The sequence below is a fragment of the Rhipicephalus microplus genome, chromosome 9 (assembly GCF_043290135.1).
Source record: "Rhipicephalus microplus isolate Deutch F79 chromosome 9, USDA_Rmic, whole genome shotgun sequence".
Classification (NCBI taxonomy): domain Eukaryota; kingdom Metazoa; phylum Arthropoda; class Arachnida; order Ixodida; family Ixodidae; genus Rhipicephalus; species Rhipicephalus microplus.
The window spans coordinates 76,941,152-76,961,710 of NC_134708.1; the positions used below are offsets into that span (position 1 = coordinate 76,941,152).

The window sequence follows — 20,559 nt, forward strand, 5'->3', positions numbered from 1 at the left end:
AGTATGATTACTTAACAGCTTTCACCTACAGCATTGCGGTGCATCTTTGTTTATTAGCACCAGACCTTCTGACGATGATGCTCCGTGCACCTTTCTGCTCCACTATTTTGTTCCGCGGCATATCAAAGCAAAGGGGGGTCTGATCGGCGTTGCCGATCTGGGACAAAGTGAAGTCTTTCTGCTGTCCGAGCTTTATAACAAAATGGTGGAAGTGGCCTACGGGCAGAATTCTTCCCGTAAGGCGCCAAACGTAGGCATTTCGAGGCTGCTCGGCCCAGAACCCCACAGGGAAGACGCGGAGCCAGACCTGAAACCTTATTTATTCCCCTAAGCCTCGGACGCAACTGCCCACCTCCAGCGGCTTCCACGGGCCCCGAGCGCACCCGTGGTCGTCATTGTCCTCTCTCAAGTCAGCGCGCTCGCGGCCGCCGTTCCCATAATTCTTAGCGAAGTCGACTTCTTATATCTATATTGCAGATGGCTAACAAAAAAAAAACGTAATAAATCACCCGAAAAGTGCGATGATGCCACCTTCAGAGCAAACAATAAAAAAAAGTCACAGCTCTGCCACAAAGGCGAAGCAATGAATGCGATATTAACTAATTGGAAGGTCACGCGCAGAATGGCAAGCAGATCAAAATGTGCCTCGTGTTTCTCACGGACAAATGATGCACGAAACGTACTCACAGGTACAGATCATGAACGCGAAAAAGCGTCTTAGTTGTTACTTCGCTGTGTCTGGAAAGCGTCCCCTTTTCGCAAACGGAGACTGGGCAGCGATTGCAGTAACCTTTGTGCGCCCGGTAACTACAACAGAATCGTTCCGGTGAGCGCCCATGGCGTACGATTGTCCCCGCACCGAGATAAGCAAGCGCATGTGTGAGCGTATATCCTGCCCCATCACCGCGGCACAAACTACGCGTGGAAGACGAGAGCGTGCGCCGCGTTGTGACAATGTGGCAACGCGGGCTCAATGCGCCATCTCGCTGGTAACGCTGAAAACGCGAAATAGCTTCCCCGAGATGCCCATCACAAGTGGTAAGTCTGGTAGGTATAAATAGCTTGTCTTTCGAATGTTAGAAGAGGTGGCTAAGCAGTTCAAAACGAAGTTAAGGACTCTCGAAATGGACAACGATATGCCCGATGGGGTACCATGCATGGGATCACTATTATACATGAAACAATTGTAGAAAATTTATTGAAAATTGTTGAAGCACTGCCATAAACAAAAAAAAAGCTCCTTCGTGGCTCAGTGGCTAACGCCTCGCACTCACAACTCAGAGGTCTGACGTTCCATTCTTCGCGCCTCTAACCGAGTTGGCTCTTAGCCACTAGACGCCATAAATCTACTGTACAAGCCAGGAAAAGAGCTGTTTTTGGCTGATGCGCTCTCTCGTTTTCCAAGCAAGGCGTTATTGACGGAAGAAACCGAGCGCTTCAATGTTAACGTCATTGCCCTTGTTCCAGCTTCTGAGCGTCGCCTCGAGGAACTACGTGTGGCAACCGCCAAGGATCCTGCTCTGTCGACCATCCGATCCTATGCAGAGACCGACTGGCCGGAAAACAAAGAGGACGTCCCAGCATGTGCCAGGCCATTTTGGGCGTATCGAGAAGAGATGCATACACAAGATGGCCTTGTCTTTCGCAGCAACAAGAGGCTGATGGGTCGACAGACGAGAACACTGCTCCCGGTTCCCTCCTGCCACCTGAAGCCAACACCATTGCGCACTGCCTCTGTAAAAGGTGACGACTCATTCCGTGTCGAATCGATGCATCAAATGATGGGAAAAAAACTTATCTTTGCTGCAATAAATGCGCGCAACTAGGCTACTTTATTCATTGTATGTTTGCATCTACAGACGGACTGTGGTTGACATGACAAGCATTTATGTGGAAATTACATTTATGTTTAGCACACACAGCCATACGAAGCACAGCTAGGCCCCGCTGTGGTGGTATAGTGGCTAAGGTACTCGGCTGCTGACCCGCAGGTCGCGGGATTGAATCCAAGCTGCGCCGGCTGCATTTCTGATGGAGGCGGAAATGTATGTCCATGTGCTCAAATTTGGGTGCACGTTAAAGAACCCCAGGTGGTCTAAATTTCCGGAGCCCACCACTACGGCGTCTCTCATAATCATATGGTGGTTTTGGGACGTTAAACCCCATATATCAATCAATCAAGCTCAGCTCAAGCGAATCCCACGCTTTGTGGAAAGCGACAAAGCCTTGTTACAGCTGCATGCAGCTGCAACGTTTTTGTGATCATTGCGAGCGAACGTGTGAGAATCACGCACGCGCGTGCTTCATTCAGAGTTGTAACTTTTCTCTGTGGCACTCTCCTGATGTTTATTTCGGAAAATTTTTTCGGTGGTGGCACGTTGCGCATTAGATCGCCATCTAGCCCGATATGGGTGAAAATCATGATTGATTGGTTCAGGTCCAAAGCTTCTACAAATAGGTAAATCGTAATCATTTCACTCCCTTGAGCATGCTGCGAGGTCTTGCGCACCGTAAACTAAACGGCAATTTTATGTTTCAGTAAAATTGTTTGTGTCCGGTTTTTTTTTTTGCAGTTTCATTATTAAGCTGTGTATTTCACGGCAGCTCTTCGAAGACGTATCAGTTTTCAAAGCTTACCATGTTTCCGCCTGTAGATCAAAACAACGTTGAGAGGAAACGAGTGACTATGGGCCCATTCTATACAGACGTAATCTTTAAGCAAGGAACCCTGTGAGCTGAAGTCGTGGACGGCAGGCGCGTTGGCAGATTTTTTTTCGGAGAAGGCACCACCTCGATTAGAACAGGGGGCTGGGCAGGCAAGTGTGGGTGGCCGTTATTTTGTGCGCTATATATGCATGGAAAAGTTTAAAGGGGGGGGGGGGGGCTTGGCTTGGTGTGCCACTTTTTGGCTACACCTCTGACGGATGGAAACCCGCCTGGACGGGTACACAAGTGGGAACGACGCCCGGGGAGGACGGTGGCGGCACAGACTGCGGTAAAAGTTACCTATAGAAGTAAGCTTTAGCATAGGCTATAGAGCGCACATATATGATCTAAGAAAGAAGGTTTCGTCGAACGGGCAGACCAAACACGCGCAGAAGCAACTGGCCACGAAAGAGACCAGAATAAGGTAAAAACAACGAAAACAACGAGAAAGAAACTGGACTTCCGGGCTATATCTTGACTCTCTGGCAATTCTGAGTCCCATTTTAAAATACACATAATTAAACTGTTTGCACATTCATTTTTCATTGTGAACGAGACTCCCGCGCCGAAACCGAAACGTTCTACTTGGATGGGAACATTCATGGTCTGTGCTCATTTTAACCCCGTGGGCTCGAAATAGTAACAACAACAAAGAAAGAGAGATGTGGTTTATTGATACGTGTGGTTTAACGTCCCAAAACCACCATGTGATTATGAGAGACGCCGTAGTGGAGGGCTCCGGAAGTTTCGACCACCTGGGGTTCTTTAACCTGCACCCAAATCTGAGCAGACGAGCCTACAACATTTCCGCCCCCATCAGAAATGCAGCTGCCGCAGCCGAGATTCGATCCCGCGACCAGCGGGTCAGCAGCCGAGTACCTTAGCCACTAGACCACTGCGGCGGGGCAAAAGAGAGAGGTGACACTCGCACTGCCAGCGGCCACGACAGTGGCATCGCGCACGTAGCGTATTAGGGAGTTTTAGTGCTGGGTACCCAAGCGGCTTGCGTACGCAGGACGTTGGGGCGGCGGTATTGCGCATGCGCGAAACCCCAAACAGATGCGTCGCAAGATCGCTGGGGCGATGGGGCCATGCGTCCGCGCGGTCCACCTTCGCAAGAACTCACGGTATCCGCACTGCGGATACTCTGGCCGTCGAGTTAAAATAAGCCAAAGTGCGAGCACTTAGAGCGATTACACGGTTTCAGCCAGATTTCCAAAGCTAGAATGGCCTGGAACATAGAAACTAAAAAGCATATGCCAGCCCCCGACCAGCTGAATAGGTGGCGCCATCTAGCGCGGCCATATTGAAACAGACAACCACAACTTTGTTATTGCAGAAACATTGTGGATTGTACATCTGGTGCAAAAACTGCACAGCGACAATATTACAAATGAGTAACCTTTTTATTCATTTTCACCTCAAAAACATTACGGGTAAGCTAACATGTTCATGACTGCGGTTGCACAAAGTGTCACAAGATGTCGACACTGTCGTTGCAGTAAACTTGTATTTTTCATTTTTTTGCGTATACCAGATTACGGTACACAATAAAAAAAGTGTCCTGATCACTATTTTTATTTAACATTTTAAATTATACAAAGACCTAAATAACACTTACGCGACAAGACGCTATGGCTCTGCGAGCGCGTGTGAACTTCGTGCGTTTGTGTGCGTGCCACCGTGGCGCCAACTAAAAGGCATCCCTGTTGGGTATGGGTTGGGCACGCAACGCCGCGCGCTCCCAAGCCCGCATCGCCCCAAGAGAATGCGTACCCAGCACTAAAACTCCCTATTGTGTCACGCCGCCGGTAACGTTTACTGCAACGTTCCGCATTGTGTAGCCAGCAGAAGCCTGCTCAGATGAATTCGGGGCAATACAACGGTGTTAAAAATGGTGGTGGTGGTAGTGGTTCATGTGGAAAAGGAAGAAGGCACCTAATTTCTGTCTGCCTACAGGCGACACGGCGCAGTGCCTTTGGGTGGGGTCGAGGGGGATGAAAAAGGATAGGAGAAATAGTGGTGGAGTGTAGAGAGGGATGTCCGGGCCGCTTCAGCGCGAGCAGCAGGCCGTCGGCAAGGGCAAGGGCAGCATGGCTCCTGGGATCAGTGGTAGGCGGCAATTCCCGACTCCTCCATGAACTCCGCCAGGCTGCGGAGTGCTGCTGGATGTGGACGAGACGGGAACAGCAGGTGTTTCAGGGTGGAGACGGGCAGACCCTGTCTCCTGTAGGCCGCGTAGGCCCTCAAGCGTTCCTGTGCTAAGCCAGGGCAGGCACAGAGGAGGTGTTCGAGGGTCTCTGGGTCTCCGCAGCGGCTGCAGGCCGGGGAGGGACAGAGGCCCTTGGCGTGGCGGCGGGCCGCCGTCCATACGCAGCCAGTCCGCAGTCGTAATAGGGAGGCCCGTTCTCTCCTGGTGAGGCCCGTCTCTGGGAGAGGCTTTGGTCCTCGCCCGCTGGCCACCCTCGGGTCTGGGTGGACTGTGACGAGGAGCCTCTTGAAACGGGCCTGTGAATAGTCCCTGGCCGCCACGGCACAGGAGTAGGGAGTACCAGGCTGGTGGGCAGCCTTGGCGAGTGTGTCCGCCTTCTCGTTTCCAGCGATGCCCACGTGGGAGGGCAGCCAGTGGAAGGAGACGGACACCACGGCGTCGGTGAGGGCGCGAACCTTGGCTCTCAGGAGGCAGGCCGTCAGTCCGGCACGGCGGGAGTTGGCCAGGGTCTGCAGGGCCGCCTTGCTGTCGCATAGAACCGCGGCCGGCTCAAGGGGGATGTCCTCAGCCAGCAGGTCCACCGCGAGATGCAGTCCAGCCAGCTCCGCAGCCGTGGAGCTCGCCGGGAAGGGAAGCCTGCACTGCCGGCTGTTGGTTCTGGACGGGATTACGCATGCGGCCGCTGCGGTCCCGTCTGGCAACACAGATCCGTCCATGAACACCTGCAGCCGTCCCTCTGGTTGTTCCTGGAGCTTGCAGAAGGCCGCTTGTTGCAGTGCGGCCGCAGGCGTTCGGCGCTTGGTTGCCCCTTCCAAGCAGAGGTGAACCTCTGGTGGCTAGTGGTGAGGCGGTGGAGAGGCAACCGGAACTGGCGGATCTGGGACCATTTGGTGGTACAGCAGGCAGAGGCCTCCCATCCGTGATCCTGGCTGGCTGCGGAGACGCTCCAGGAGGGCCCTGCCGTCGGTGGCGCGTTGAAGGCGGTCAATGTGGCCCAGCGCACGTTGCAGCATACGTAACGACAGGGGCCACTCTCCTGCCTCCGCGAGAGTTGCTGCCACCGGCGAGCTTTTGGGAAGCCCCAGGATGGCCCTCAGTGCACCCCTGTGGAGTCCCTCCAGCAGGCGTCTCCTGGCCGGTGTCAGGTTCACCACCGGGAAGGCGTACAGGAGGACCGAGGACGCCGCAGCCTGGTTGAGCCGGAGGGCCCACTTGGTGGAGCAGGCGCGGCCACGCAGCTGCAGCCTGCTGATGGCGCCCTGGACGCGCCGCACCTTGGTGGCAGCAGCCTTGGCAGCCGGGATCCAGGTGAGTCGGTGGTCGATGGTGAGCCCCAGGTACTTCACCACCAACCTCCAAGGCAGGCTGCGATTGCCAATCTTCAGCCGTCTCACGTGGGTGCGAGCTGCCGCCAGCGGGTGAATCAGCAGGGCCTCGGTCTTGGTGGCAGAGACCTTAAGCCCAATGCCTCCGAGGTAGGCTACCACTGCATCGAGGACCGCCTGCAGTGATCTCCTGATGGCGGGGATGGACCGCCTTGGTCCCCGGACCCAGAGTGCCACGTCATCTGCGTAGATAGAGCAGCGGGCCGGGAACCTGGTGTCTGTTGGGAGGGACGCCGGAAGTCCTGCTAGTGCGATGTTGAAGAGGAAGGGCTCAGTACTGAACCCTGTGGGACACCAGCAGTGATGACCCTGGGTTGGCTGGTTTCCCCTCCAACGCGGACGCGGAAGGTCCTGCCGGACAGGAAGGCGGTCACAAAGCCTCGGAGGCTACCGCTGATGCCGAGGCGGTCCAGGGCCGCCTCGACCGCCACGTGTGGGAGTCCGTCGAAGGCACTCTCCACGTCCAGCAGCAGCAGCATGGCCACGTCCCCGCTGCTCCTGGCGTCCTCGAGGGTAGCGACGACGTCCGAGATGGAATCTGCCGTGCACCGATGTCGCCTGAAGCCCGTCTGCTGCTCCGGGAAGAAGCCCAGGTGGTCAGCAATCCACTCTAGTCTCTCCAGAGCCACCCTCTCCATCGCCTTGCAGGGCGCGGAGGTGAGAGACACTGGCCGGTATGAGGAGAGAGCCGTGGCCTTCCTCCAGGGCTTCAGGATTGGCGCCACTACCGCAGTTTGCCAGGACTCGGGTAAGGCTCCGGTGCACCAGACGTCATTGTAGTATTCCAGGAGTCGTTGACGGCCACCTCCATCCAGGTTGCGGAGCATTTGGAAGGTGATGCCGTCGGCCCCTGGAGCACTTCGTCGCTTGGTCCTCTCGAGGGCTGCCACCAGCTTGTGTATCGCTATGGGCTCTTCGCACAGCTCCCGCACATGTGCGAACACCCATCTGGGATGGTGACAGGAGGTAGGGCAAGGGAGGGCAGCAGGCGGTGGTGCAGCAGGCAGTGGGGCTCTATCTCTGGCAGCAAACTGGTCAGCCAGCCGTTCTGCCAGGTTCGCAGCCGTGGTCGACAGGTGAACAGCCAGGGACAGTCCCTGGTTCAGGGCCCGGGGCGCCATCAGCAGGCACTTCAGCAGGCGCCAGGCCTTCGTCCCAGCCCGCGAGCTGTTGATCGAGGCGCACACGCCCTGCCAGCCCTGGTTCCGGCGCCTGCGTGCGTGGCGTCTGCAGACGGCATCGATTCGCCGGAAGACCGTCCAGAGCTCCGGTTGGCGTTTGTTCAGGGCTTGCCGCTCTGCACGTTGCCGTGCCGCCCTCAGAGCCAGGTGCCGGATGTCTGGGACGGGCTGTCCCTGCTGGACCTTGGCAGTGACCGTTGCTGCCCTCGCACTGTGGGCCACCAGTTGCAGCAGGTCCCCGCTGCTCGTGTCCTGCTTGAGTAGTCGCCGGTAGACCTGCCAATCCATCACGCGGTACTCGCGGTCCCGTGGAGCCCTACCTCTGAAGGGAGACAGCAGGATGGGCAGGTGGTCCGAGCCCCAGGTGTCCGGGAATGGCGACCAGGCATACTGGCAACCCTCCGTGGCAACGCTGAGGTCTATGGCAGTGCTGGTGACCTGCTGCCCACGACGGAGGAAGGTGTTGGCACCCGAGTTGAGGATCACCAGCCCCAGCTGCTGGAGGACATCACGCAGCTCTCTGCCTCGAGCGTCAGTCCTGCGGCCGCCCCATGCTGGGTGTTTCGCATTGACGTCCCCGCAAAGCAGGAACTCCCTGCCCAGGCGATGCGCCAGCTGACGAAGGCATCTGGGGTCCCAGGGCTGGCCCGGTCGAACGTAGATGCTGGCCACAGTGTTGTCCTGCCCCCCGATGTGGATGCGGACGGCGCAGCATTCAAAGGGGCCTCCAGCCAGGTCAGTCACCTTCACCTCTGCCTGCGGGAGCTCGCGCCTGGCGTAGATAGCACACCGGGAACGTCCTTGCTGGTGGCTGTCGTTCAGGCAGGAGGCATCAGGGCAGGTCGGCAGAGTGCAGCCAGTCCTGCTGCTGTATCCAACGTACCCTGGCAGGCGAAGGTCCTCCGCCTGGGCATACACCTCCTGTAGTGCAAGCACGTCGTAGTCGCTCCGCAGGAGGTGCTCTGCCAGGTCGTCTCTTCGCCGCCCCAGCCAGTTTACGTTCCACTACAGAACGCTAGGGCGTCGGCCTCGGCTCGTTCCGGGTGGGGAGCTAGCCATGATTGGTTGTGGGGAGTGGAGAGCCTCCCGTCTGTAAGCAGATGGCTCGAAGAGGGTGGTCCAGGGGAAGAGACTCTCCCACAGACCGCAGGGTGTTCAGCAGGGTGGCGACGATTTGGTAGGCCGAGTCAGCTGGGGGCAACTCTACTGTCGCAGCAGGCGGGGCCGCAGGAGCCATGGGCTGTTACGGGCGTCTCTTGACCGCCGCATCAGCAGGTTGTGCTCGTAACTTGCATCAGGACCGACGAGAAGGGAAGTACCGGCGAGACGGCGCAGAACAGCAAAGCAAAAGAGTTTAATACTATATAGTTAGACCAAAGTGGACATTCCAGTTTACAAACAAAGGTAAGAAGCCGAGGAGCAGAGTTCCAGCAGAGTCTCAATCCAGACTGCTTCACCCAGTCTCTCCCTGCGCGTTTTTAAAGGGTTCCAGACGCTTGTGTGACGTCAGGCGCCTCCAGACATGACCAAATATGGAACACCTTGTGTTCGCACCACCTACCACGCCACTGGTCACGCCACCGATCACGCGACTGATCGCGCCACGGATCACACCACCGGCGTTCCCGCACTCAAGAGCCAGGTGCGAATGAGCCACGAGCTCACCGCGTTCTCGCGCACAGCACATGACAACCTTCGCGGCAGCAGCGTCTCAGGTTCCTCGGCGTCTGGGCATACACTTCTGCGCCTCTACCCCGATACGTTTACAGGCCCGGGAGCGTTCGCACGCTGTCCGTGGTCTTGCATTTGGGCCCAAAGGGGTTCGCGTAAAATGAAGCGTAACAGGGCACAGCAGGCCGGCCTCCGGGGGCCATAGCTGCAGGCTATGGGGTGGCCCTTCACCACGCTTGCAAAGGTCCGCGCCTCCTGAATCTCCTCTCGCACCGCTGCTGCCACTGCGCGCCTCGAGAGTATGGTTGTGGAGGATGCCATGATTGTGGCAATCTTCCACTGCTCCTGCCACGGGGGGCACTCTGGGGTGTCTGCAGAGTGAGGGCCCCCGCAGTTGACACACCGGGTCTGTTTGCAGCTCTCTCCAGGGTGGGCCCGGCCGCATCTGATGCAGCTGCCTGGCCAGCTGCAGCTCTCCTTCACATGGCCGAACCGACCGCATTGCCGGCACTGCAGAGGGCGGGGTCTGGCTGGCCGCACTGGGAAACGGACCAAGAAGAGTGACACGTGCTCCTGCGGCACAGGGCCGGCGAAGCGGAGCGTCACGGTTCGCCCCTCCCTGGCAGCAGAGAGCACCGGAACGGCCGATTGGATCCCAGGCAGCAGGCTGTCCACCGCAGGCTCCCCGTCGACACCATGTAGGTACCCCGTGCTGGTCTTGTGGTCAGCGGGTTCCTTGGCAGATACGGGGATCCCCTTTAGCTCCCTGATGTTCAGGAGCTGCTCCAGGCACTCTCGCGTGGTAGCGTCAGCAGCCACAATGTTGCGTTTTTGGTTTACGCGAATCGCGGCCACGCCGGGCCTTGCAGAGAGCGCCTGTGCGAGGATGAGGCGTGGGGATCCACTGAAGGTACCTCCGGGGGCTGACGGCCGGAACAGAACTGTGCCCACAATGGCAGGGTCGACCGGGAGAGCCGCAGCAGCAGCAAGGTCCCTGGCACGGCGTCGGGCACTTCTGGTAATGACTACCTGGAAGCCCTCTGTGTCTGGGGGACTCCCCGCTGCACTGCTGTGCTTCCTTGTGGTGTCCACTGCAGTGGGGGCCTTGCTGAAAGGTTGGGGAAGGTTGGCAGCTGTGCCCTCCGATGTTGTTGTTGTTGTTGTTTCCCTGTAGAAATGGCTCGTACCCAAAGAAGGGGATTGGCCGATTTTAAGGTGAATTTGCCCTAAACTTTCAGCATTGTGTCATTCCTACAATTTTTTTTTGTAACTTAATTTTGATTTGAAATACCGATATCATGTTTGCAGAAAAAAAAATAAGAAAAATTTTGAGACAGCAATTTAGCGAGAAAATCGTTTAGTCGCAGTGATGTATTCTTGAACGGCGAATAAAACATCCCTGTGGCTGAAACCCAGTGTAGAGGCTCCAAATGAAAGAAGATCAGGCTGTGATAGTTGCAAGCCCAGTCTTTGAAGAGGTGGTGCTAGTATGCTTTGCCTGAATAAATCGAAACGGCGACAATGTAATAAAAAATGACTGATCGTTTCCTCTTGATTACAGTAAATGCACATAGGGGAATTCAATATGCCTGATCTATGCAAGTAAAAATTGAGGGAGGTAACGCGGCAACGAAATTTCGTGATGACAACTTCCATCATCCTTGATTTAGTCAGTTCACTGCGCCAGGCAGTGGCGTAACTAGGGGGGGGCAAGGGGGTACAAGTGCCCCGGGCGCCACTAGGGAGGGGGCGCCAAGCCGAGTCCTCGGGTTGGCGCCCCCTGGAAAGGTTGTCAATGTTTTTTTCCGTAAAACCGCCTGGAAGGGGGGAGGGGCGAGGTTGTAATGTACGACTGGAAGTGGGGATGGTGGTGAAGGAAAGGGTTGCCGCAATGGCTTTTGCATCGGGAAAAGGATCCTCTATTTTCATTTTGCTGCGCTACCTCCGTGCCTTCCCATGACCCTCGGCTAAGCTTTGTTTTGTGCTCCGCAGCACTGGGTTAGATGAGTTTCAGCGAACCCCACCAGCCTCCCAAACCACTTACTGAAAGCTTCCCTGAAACCAACCACGTACGTAAACAAAATAAAATAAAAAAGTTCGAATGCACCTTTTTTGAGTAAGAACAGAAAACTCCAACGAAATAGCCGATCGTCCAACGACTAATCGTCCACGCAGCGGCGGAAGGAAGGGCGAATATAATCCGTGACCTCGGCACCAAAGGCTAAACAAAGGCGTTTATTCGCAGAGTTCTCTGGAGGAAAGACGGAGAAAGCGTGACACGACGGCGACGTTTGTTGATTCCCTGCATCGCGGGCGCCAGCAAAGCAATAGAAGGGCGGGGGTCAACGTTTCCCACATGCCATCGACCGCCATGGGCAGGTTCATCCTTTGGCCCAAAGAACACGCACCTGCGAAAAAAGCGCAGAGCGTAGTGTACCCGACAGCATGTGCCGACTGCCCCGCTTCGTACGTTGGAGAAACCAAGAACTTCCCTGAAAGAATGCGGCCGCACAAGGATGACCTCCATCAATGGAACAGCGAACGGAGCGAAACGGCAGAACACTCCGACCAGTTTAACCCCCATACCAGACCCGAGGGCGCGGTGTCTAGCTGGTTGCTTTGTTTTGTACTCACCCTGCATTCCTTGGGATGCACAAATAGCGCGAAAGCTTAGGTACGAGAAACTTGGGCCTGGGAAGCGCCCGTGCCGTCAAGATTTTCGCAGTGTGGACTGGAAGAGAACAATGACGGGTAAGGGACTTCCGGAAGTTTGAATAAAAAAAGAAAAATACTATACAAAAACGCGGGCGTAGCTCATCGAAATCAGAACTGGTGGCCCTTGGCCTCCGAAATGGCCCGCCGCGCGCCAGTAGGCAATCGCGGAAGCCTACATTAGCGCTTTTAATGGGGGGGGGGCTGTAGTAATAATTATTATTAATAATAATATTATTATTATTAATAATAATAATATTATTATTAATAGGAGCTGTAGTAATAATTATTATTAATAATAATATTATTATTAATAATAATAATAATAATAATATTATTATTATTATTATTAATAATAATAATAATAATAACAAACATTATCACGGGCATAATGAGGGGCGCGGAAATATATTTGCCCTGGGCGCCGTCCTATCTAGTTACGCCACTGGCGCCAGGGAAATAACAAGTGTTTGTACTCTGGAGAAGCCGTCAGTGCAGGGTCAGATAAATTTTGCCTGATTTTAAGTGTGCGAAATCGCGCCACCGTAATGTATACTGTATGGGGGAAAATAGGAATAATTGGTGTCGAAAGGGATGCCTTCGCAAGAGAATCAGCTATTTCGTTTAACAACAAACCTTTGTGCCCTGGTGTCCAGATTAAATGAATACTTCGGAGATGACAGGGGATCAACGATTTAAAAAGTTTCACTATAGGTGAGTGACCAGATGCGGACAAAGAAGAGCACACTGATAATGAATCAGTTATGACTGCTACAACTGGAATGGAAATATTTACCTTTCGCAAAGCTAACATTATTGCCATGAATTCAGCCAGAAAGACAGGAAGAAAGTCCGGTAAGCGAAGTGAAAATGACCAATCAAGTACGGGGCAATATATTCCAACGCCTGATTTTTCATGTGATTGAGATGCGTCCGTTGCTATAATGACATTTGTTGGCATAGTACTTAAATGGTCCTGCAATAAACCATTTAAAATGCCTGTAGGTAATAGCTTTGCGTGAGTTGGGAAGATATCATGGTAAACAATTTCTGGAGAATTTTGTTGCTCAGTTAAAGGAATCAGATCACGAACGTGTACATTTAGGGGCTCAAGTAACGATTGAACAAATACTATTTGTGGTTTGGCAAATATGGGCCAATGCACGGAGAAGAATAGGTCAGGATTGGAAATAAAAATAATTTGTTCAAGGTTAAACGGTGCTTCATATAGTCGTAAAAAGGTCTGCACAGTAAGAATGTTAAAGCGACATAATAAGGTTGGTATTCGTGCTTCAAGGTATAACACTGCATTTGAAGTATACTTTGGAAGTCCTAAGCAGAGCCGTAAAGCCTCTCTTTCCAACAGAACGAGCGGCCGAAGTTTGTAGGCTGGCGCACCAGAAAAAAGAATGCAGCCAAACTCCAACACAGGTCGGACATACATTTTATATACAATCAAAAGTGCCTTTCTTCTCATACCTGATCTGCAATTGCTCAACCTCCGCAATACCCCCATCGCACGTACTGCTTTTGTCGCGATGTATTCAATGTGAGGGCGCCAATTTAGATGCTCATTATACATAACTCCAAGATATTTCAATGATTGTACTTGTGGGATATCTTGAAGCTTGTAATTAATAGATATGTGCACGGGATCTTTGATTGGAAAAACGAGAATAGCACATTTACTGGTATTGAGGTTCAACTTCAATCCATCCAACCAATGTTCTATTTTATTAAGATATGTTTGCAAGATAGTGTAGAGACAGTGGAAGTCATGTGACATAGCAAAGAAAGCAATGTCATCGGCATAAACATAGGTTTTCACTTCTGGATGAACGGGGATGGTACTAAGCAATATGTTGAATAAAACCGGGGAAAGTACTGACCCCTGAGGTACACCTCGGGTTTGCTTGTGCTTACAGGAAGAGAAACCGCCTTGATAACAATAGAATTCTCTTCTACTTAAAAATTCCGTCACCCATGCTACTATATAAGGTGGAAGTCCATGACTCCATAACTGATTAGTCAAGATAGAATACTCTACACTATCATATGCTTTACATATGTCTAACGTTACTAAAGCCGCAAAGTGCTTTTTGTGACGGGCAATATGAATACGACTTTCCAGATCTACATGTGCATGCCATATGGAATATCCAGATCTAAAGCCAATTTGGGAAGAACTCAACAGTTGTTTCTCGTTAATAAACCTAATTATACGACCATGAAGTACCCTTTCAATAAGTTTTACTACATTAGATGTTAAGGCTATCGGTCGTATGTTGTCTAAATTATAGCCTGCCCCCTGTTTCTTAAGAAATGGTATAATTTTCGCAATCTTCCATTCGGAAGGGATCCATGCTCTTCTAAGGGAATAATTGACGAGACCTAACAGATCATTCGGATATTCCCTGTGAAGTATTTTTAGCATTGTATTTGTTATTCCATCGGGGCCTGGTGCTGCATTTGGCAATCTTTCCATAGCCTGATTTAATTCGGAAGTCGATATTTCTGTGTAGTCATAGATGGTTGTTGTGTAAGCCGAATTAGGAAGATGCGTTGAGAACCTGTTTTCTAATTCTTTAGCCAACTGATTCAAAGATTCCTGTAGTTCCTGTGAGGTGTAAACTACTGAGTCAACGTTTTCTGGTATAGGGGTCTTCTTCCTACCACGAAGGAAGTTGAATAAAGCACGTTTGTTATTTGATTTAGACAGGTACTCGAAATGTTCTTGGTCATATTGCTCTTTCGCTCGCGATACAGTGCGTTTAAATGTTGCCGCAATGAACTGATAATCCTTCCAATTTTTTGGACTCTGATTACATATAAGTCTTTTCCATGCGGCTTTTCTTCTTCTATAATCTCGTGTGCACTCATCATTCCACCATCTACTAGGTTGGGCACTTTTGGATGACGACGAAGCAATTACAAATTCTGAAGTGTTCTTGGAGATTTTTAAAGCAGAACAGAGATTTCTGCCGAGGTCTTCATTTTGACCACTGGACACTGCCCTGATGTTGGAACGCAAGCAGTCTTTAAATTTTTTGTAATTGATCAATGTTTTCTTTGTCCTTTCAATAGATTTCACAGCACATGAGATTTCAAAGTATACAGGAAGATGGTCACTGTTTGAAGAGAAATCAATTGTTTTCCAAGACTTTATTGAAACACTTGGGCTGCAAAACGTGAGATCTAATACCGATCGTGTCCGTCCGCGAATAAAAGTAGGCTGTCTATCATTTAGGCAGGTAAGATTTTTATTAATCATCCAATCCCACAGAAGAGTACCAGAATGGTCTGTTCGAAATCCCCATGAAACATGATGTGAGTTGAAATCACCAGTCAGAAGGAAATCATTCTTGCAATTAGCTAAGGCAGTATGCAGTAGCCGGGGGTCGTTTCTTGGTTGGCTTCTTCTTCCCCTTCTTTCTGCGGTTGGTATGTGTGGCCCCTGCTGACGATGTGAGCAGAAAGTCTTTCGCCGTATAAGGGGCTTCCTTTCGGGTGTTGCCCCCTGCAGCGGTACGAGTGAGAACCTCTTCAACCACCTCCATGGCAGCTGAAGCGTCGGAGGGTGGGTTTTCGGGAGATTCGGTGGTCCCTTCTGTTGCAGGCGGTAGGTCGTCCGTTGAGGCGGTAGTGGGGTGTTGGCAAGTGCCTGCACCATCCGGGTTCGCTGGGTCCGGGCCGCCTGTTGTGGCAGGTGATGTCAAGTCCACTGTGGTGGACGCCCCTTCGTAATCCAAGATGGTTCTGCACTCGCTCCCGGACATCTCTGAGCCCTGAGAAGCGTGTGATTGCTCATCGGAGGGGGTAGTGGCCGTTTGCTTTCGAGGTGCGTGGTCGTCCTCGTCCCCACTCTCTTCCCGCAGCCTCTTCCGTGAGTTTAACAAGTCCATTGACTCGTCGTCCTCATCGGAGCTGAGAGGTAGGGGAACGCCAGCAGGCCCCTGTGTCTGCCCAGGAGCTTCGCTCTGCATGGGGCTTTGTGGTTGCTTCTCTGCAGTTCCGATGGCAATGATGGCAGGTGCAGCCCCGCTGGCGCAGTGGGAAGCCGGCATGGGGGCCAGTGTGGGCGCAACAGGGTTGGCCTGCAGCCACTTTTCCACTATGGCTTGTATATTGTTCGTCGCGATCTTTTCAAAGAAAAGATGGCGGTGTGCCTGTACCTTGTTGGTTGGGAGGCTCTCCGATCTTCGGTGAAAAAAGCGGCGCCTTGTGGGCTCTTCAGGAGTTCGGGCAGCAACTAAAGCGCTGTCTGCCGATGGGGGGGATGCCACGATGGGCGAGCGGGCGTCGGGGGCGGTGTTGCGCCTAGGCGAATGCATGGTCACACTCGCGCACGAGTTCCCAGGGATGCGCGACACCGCTCAGGAAAACACTTCACAATTAGTGCAAAAGAGAGAGCAAAAAAATTGCCCGCAGCTTCCCTCGGGGGAACACTGAGGAGGATGCGGACCATATAATTGGTTAACGGGGTGTTAAAGTGCGACTTACTTGGGTCGATGGCTAAATTGGTTAACGTGGTTGTGAAATGGGGTGTTAAATTGCGACTTACTTGGGTCGATGGCTAAATTGGTTAACGTGGTTGTAGGAGGGGGTGTTAAATGAGTGAACACGTACACACGTATGCGAAAGGGCGGCGCTGGTCGAAGGGACGTCGATCATTGTGTTTGTGGATTCGTTGGAATTCATTTCACCGAGACCTTGGACGTCGACGCGCCGTACAAACCAACCGACGAGCGGCAACTGAGCGAGCGAGCGCCGACCTTGAGTATATATACAGCACGACGGCGCATGCACTGTCAGCTGTTGAATGTTCTCGAAGCGCGACGCCACATGCGCGTCCACTGGAGAATCAGGAGAATTGTAGATGTCGAACGCGGTGTGTAGAGGAGGAAGGGTGCACAGATGGTGGAGGAGTGAAGCGCGCGCGGTGTGTAGAGGAGGAAGGGATGCACAGATGGTGGAAGAGTGGGCGACGGCGCGACGGCGCATGCGCGCGCGTCAGCTGTCGAATGTTCGAGAAGCGGTGCGGACGGCGCGGACGGCGTGGACGGCGCACTACAAGGCGCGAGTATAAGATGCTCCGCATCTAAAAGAAAAACGGCTGCATTAAGGAGAACTGGTAAGCGTCACTGTCAATGTCCGTAGTATTGTGAAAAAAAAAAAAAACGCACGCTGCACTATTGTACAGGAGAAGTTGCCTAATAGCGTGGTCACGTGTAATAGGCACTAGCTGTTCGTGAGAGCTCAAGCGCCCGTGCACCGCACACACAGGGGCGGCGAAAGCGCGTCAAAGCTACGCGCTATGAGCCGTGGCCCTACACCACGACACACGCCGGTCGGCCGCGTACAACACGCGAAGTGAAAGGGAATTAATTCACTAACCGGCAGTGTGATGTGTGGGGGGTTCCGGGCAATCCATGGCAGGCTATTCCACAGCAGTTCCGACCGCAGATCAGAGTAGATGTCCGTCACAGTCGCAGGAGCGCGAACGCATTGCTGCGGAGGAGCCGTACTCCTGACGAGCGCGGCCCGCGAGCGACCGCACTCAGCGGGAGTTGGGGAGCGACTGACTTGAAGGAGAGGCAGCGAAAAAGCGCAGAGCGCACAGACACGACCGTCTCCTCTGGCTGTCCCAACTGGTCTCCTAAAAATGAAGACACCAGGAAGGCGCCGTTAAAAACAAACCGCCAGCTTTCCCTCGCCAGATCGAGTCGAGATCACGTGATCTAACCCCGCGCGTCACAGCGATTGCAGCGCTCTCGCCCACCACTGGAGGCGCGAGAGAGAGAGAGAGAAACAACATTTTCTGTGCATCCGGCGTGCGGGAAGTCCGCGCAGGGCGCGGGTATTCCCTATCTAAAAACTATAGCTAATAGTCCTATAGTCCCAGGCTCTAGATCTTGAGGACGTTGTGCTCTGGCTAGGCATTGGATACTCGGGCTCCTCCGCTCCCGTTGTCCGGGGCGTCGGTTCCCTTTCTCGTCTGCTTTGCCAGGGCCTCCTCAAGCCGCTGGATGGCCCTTCGTTGTGTGTTTAAGTCATGGGAGCGTATCCATGCTCCCACCTCATCGGGATACGTGGCGTCCTGGCACTGCCCATTCCCATTGTTCACACCACTGTTACACCCGCCCCACATGATGTGGCGGAGGGTGGCTAGTTCACGTTCGCACGCGCTACACTTAGCGTCCACAAACATGTCGGGGCATACGTGCCGGGCCAATGCTGGCGTTAGCACACATTCCGTTTGCAGTTGTCGGAGCTTCACTGCTTCCGCACGTGACAGTTCACGATGCGGGGGCGGAAAGGCTCTCCTGGCCTCTCTGTAGGCCGCCAGGATTCCTCCGTAGTCGGTGAGGGGATCGAGGTCTTCTCGTTCTTCACCGCTGGTTTCAGGGAGACGGGCTGCCGCGGTCCGGCACGTGATGAGATCACGGGCCACAGCGTCCGCCTCCTCGTTGCGGTTCTCGATGTCGGGAGCCAGGTGTCGTCCCATGTGGGCTGGGAACCATTTGAGGGCGATGGTTGGTCCTGCAGCGGCGCCGCGAGCAGCCCGCGAGGCCGCGATGGACGTCACTAGCCACTCCGTGCCCCGCCAGACCATGCCTCGGGCAAAATTCCTAATTGCCTGCTTTGAGTCGCTTAGCACCGTGCGCGTGCCCGGCCTACCTGTGGCCAGGGCTATCGCCGCCTCCTCTGCCTGGCCGGCTGTTCGGGCGCGCACGGTGCTTGCTGTTAGTAGTTTACCGGTAGTGGCGCTGACCACCACTGCTGCGAAGGCGTTGCGTCTTCCCGAATATCTTGCGGCGTCCACGTAGACTGCGCCCTCGTCTCTCTGATGTTGACGGGCCAGCGCCACTGCTCTCGCCGCTCGCCTGCCCGCGTCCCTTTCTGGGTCCATGTTCTTTGGCAGCGGGTAGACAATGATTTTCCTCGCTGCCTCATCGCTCAGGGGGACTTGCTTTTCTAGCTCCCCGTCCGGTCCTGCACCCGGGCGTTCTCCAGGAGGTAATAATCCTACCCGATCGAGTAATCCTCTGCCCGCGGCTGTGTCGCTCAGGCGGCTCAGCTGCGAAGCTCTCTGGGCCTCGCTGATCTCCGAGAGCGTGTTGTGTGTTCCCAGAGACAGCAAGGCCGTTGTCTTTGTGCCTGGTAGGAGCCCAAGAGCCCCCGCGTAAGCCTTCCGGATGGCAGCGTCGATCTTGGCTCGTTCCGCGCCGGTCCAGCGGTGAAAGGCCCCCGCATATGCCGCGTGGCTTATAACGAAAGCCTGCAGCAGATGCAGGAGCCCCCTCTCTTTCATGCCCCGGTAGCGGGACGACATTCGCTTGACCAGGCGCGCTGCGATGCCCATCTTGGTTGTGATGTTCTTGACCGCCGTGGCGTTGGTTTGGGTGCCGTCCACGAACATCCCCAGGACTCGAAGCCCCGGGACGTGCGGGATCTGCATACCGTCACTGGTGCGCACGATGATGTTCTCGGCCGCCTCTCGACTTGCCTTCTTTCTGTGCCTCCCAGGTGGTGGCAGGATGAGTAGCTGTGATTTTTGTGGCGAACACCGCAAGCCCGTGCCCAAGAGTGCGGACTCCACGGCGTCCACCGCCGCCTGCAGACCCGCCTCGATGTCTCCGTCGCTTCCACCCATGGCCCAGATGGTTACGTCGTCGGCGTAGAGGCAATGTCGTATCCCCGGGCCCAGCGCCTCCAGACGCCTGGCCACCTCGATCATGACAATGTTAAACAGGAACGGGGAGATGACCGAGCCTTGTGGGGTCCCGACACTGCCCAGCTCTCGTTCTTCGAGCTTCGTTCCTCCCACCTCCAGCCTGGCCGTGCGGCGAGAAAGGAAGGCTCTGATGTAGTTGTACGATCTTGCGCCCAGCCCCAGGCGGGACACCTGAGCCAGGACCGACGAGTGTCTAACGTTGTCGAAGGCGCTCTGCAGGTCCAGGCCCAAGATCGCTCGGTTGTCATTCTTTGGAGTCCCGCCCGGTGGGTCAAGGACTTCTCGTTGGATCAGGAGCATGGCGTCTTGCGTTCCCAATTTGGCCCGGAAGCCAAGCATTGAGTCCGGGTAGACATGGTGCGCTTCCATGTAATGGTTCCACCGGGTGTTAAGAACGTGCTCCAGTACCTTTCCCACGCAGGACGTGAGCGAGATGGGACGCAGGCCCTCTATACCCGGTGGCTTGTTTGGTTTTGGCAGCAGGATCGTCTTTGCTGTCTTCCAGGCCTTGGGCAGCTTGCCGTTACGCCAGCATTCGTTGTAGTAGCGTGTCAGTGATGTGATGGCTGAGTCACTCAGGTTGCGTAGAGCTTTGTTAGTAACTCTGTCGGGTCCGGCGGCCGAACGACAGTTCAGGTCCTGGGCCGCCTGCCTCACTTCCCATTCCTCTAGATCTCGGTCGAGGTGGAGGTTCGGCTGGCCGGCGTAGTCTGGGTGATCTTCGTGACTGGTGATGGGGAGGTAGCGCTCGTTGAGTCGCTTGAACATCTCCTCTTCGCCCAGTTGACGAGCGGTGGTGTGTAGGATTCGGGCCATGCGTGTACGTTGGTATTCGCAGCTCTTGGTCTCATCCATCAGTTGCCTGAGGAGTTTCCAAGTGCCGCCACGGTGAAGCTGTCCATCAGCCTGGCTGCAGAGTGCAAACCACTGCTGTGAGCAGAGCTGCCTGCTGTGTCG

General features: G+C 54.2%; 1 protein-coding gene across 1 annotated transcript; it reads right to left on the reverse strand.

The window, feature by feature from the left end:
* Positions 1-4,812: 4,812 nt before the first annotated feature.
* Positions 4,813-5,634, reverse strand: LOC119173861 (uncharacterized). Its single transcript, XM_037424643.2, has one exon. It carries the CDS (start codon positions 5,632-5,634, stop codon positions 4,813-4,815), a length of 822 nt encoding a protein of 273 aa, XP_037280540.2.
* Between the last annotated feature and the right edge of the window lie 14,925 nt (positions 5,635-20,559).

What these genes read in the sequence shown, in the direction of transcription:
- LOC119173861 (XM_037424643.2), bottom strand. Translation starts at nt 5,634, where the DNA reads ATGGACGGATCTGTGTTGCCAGACGGGACCGCAGCGGCCGCATGCGTA.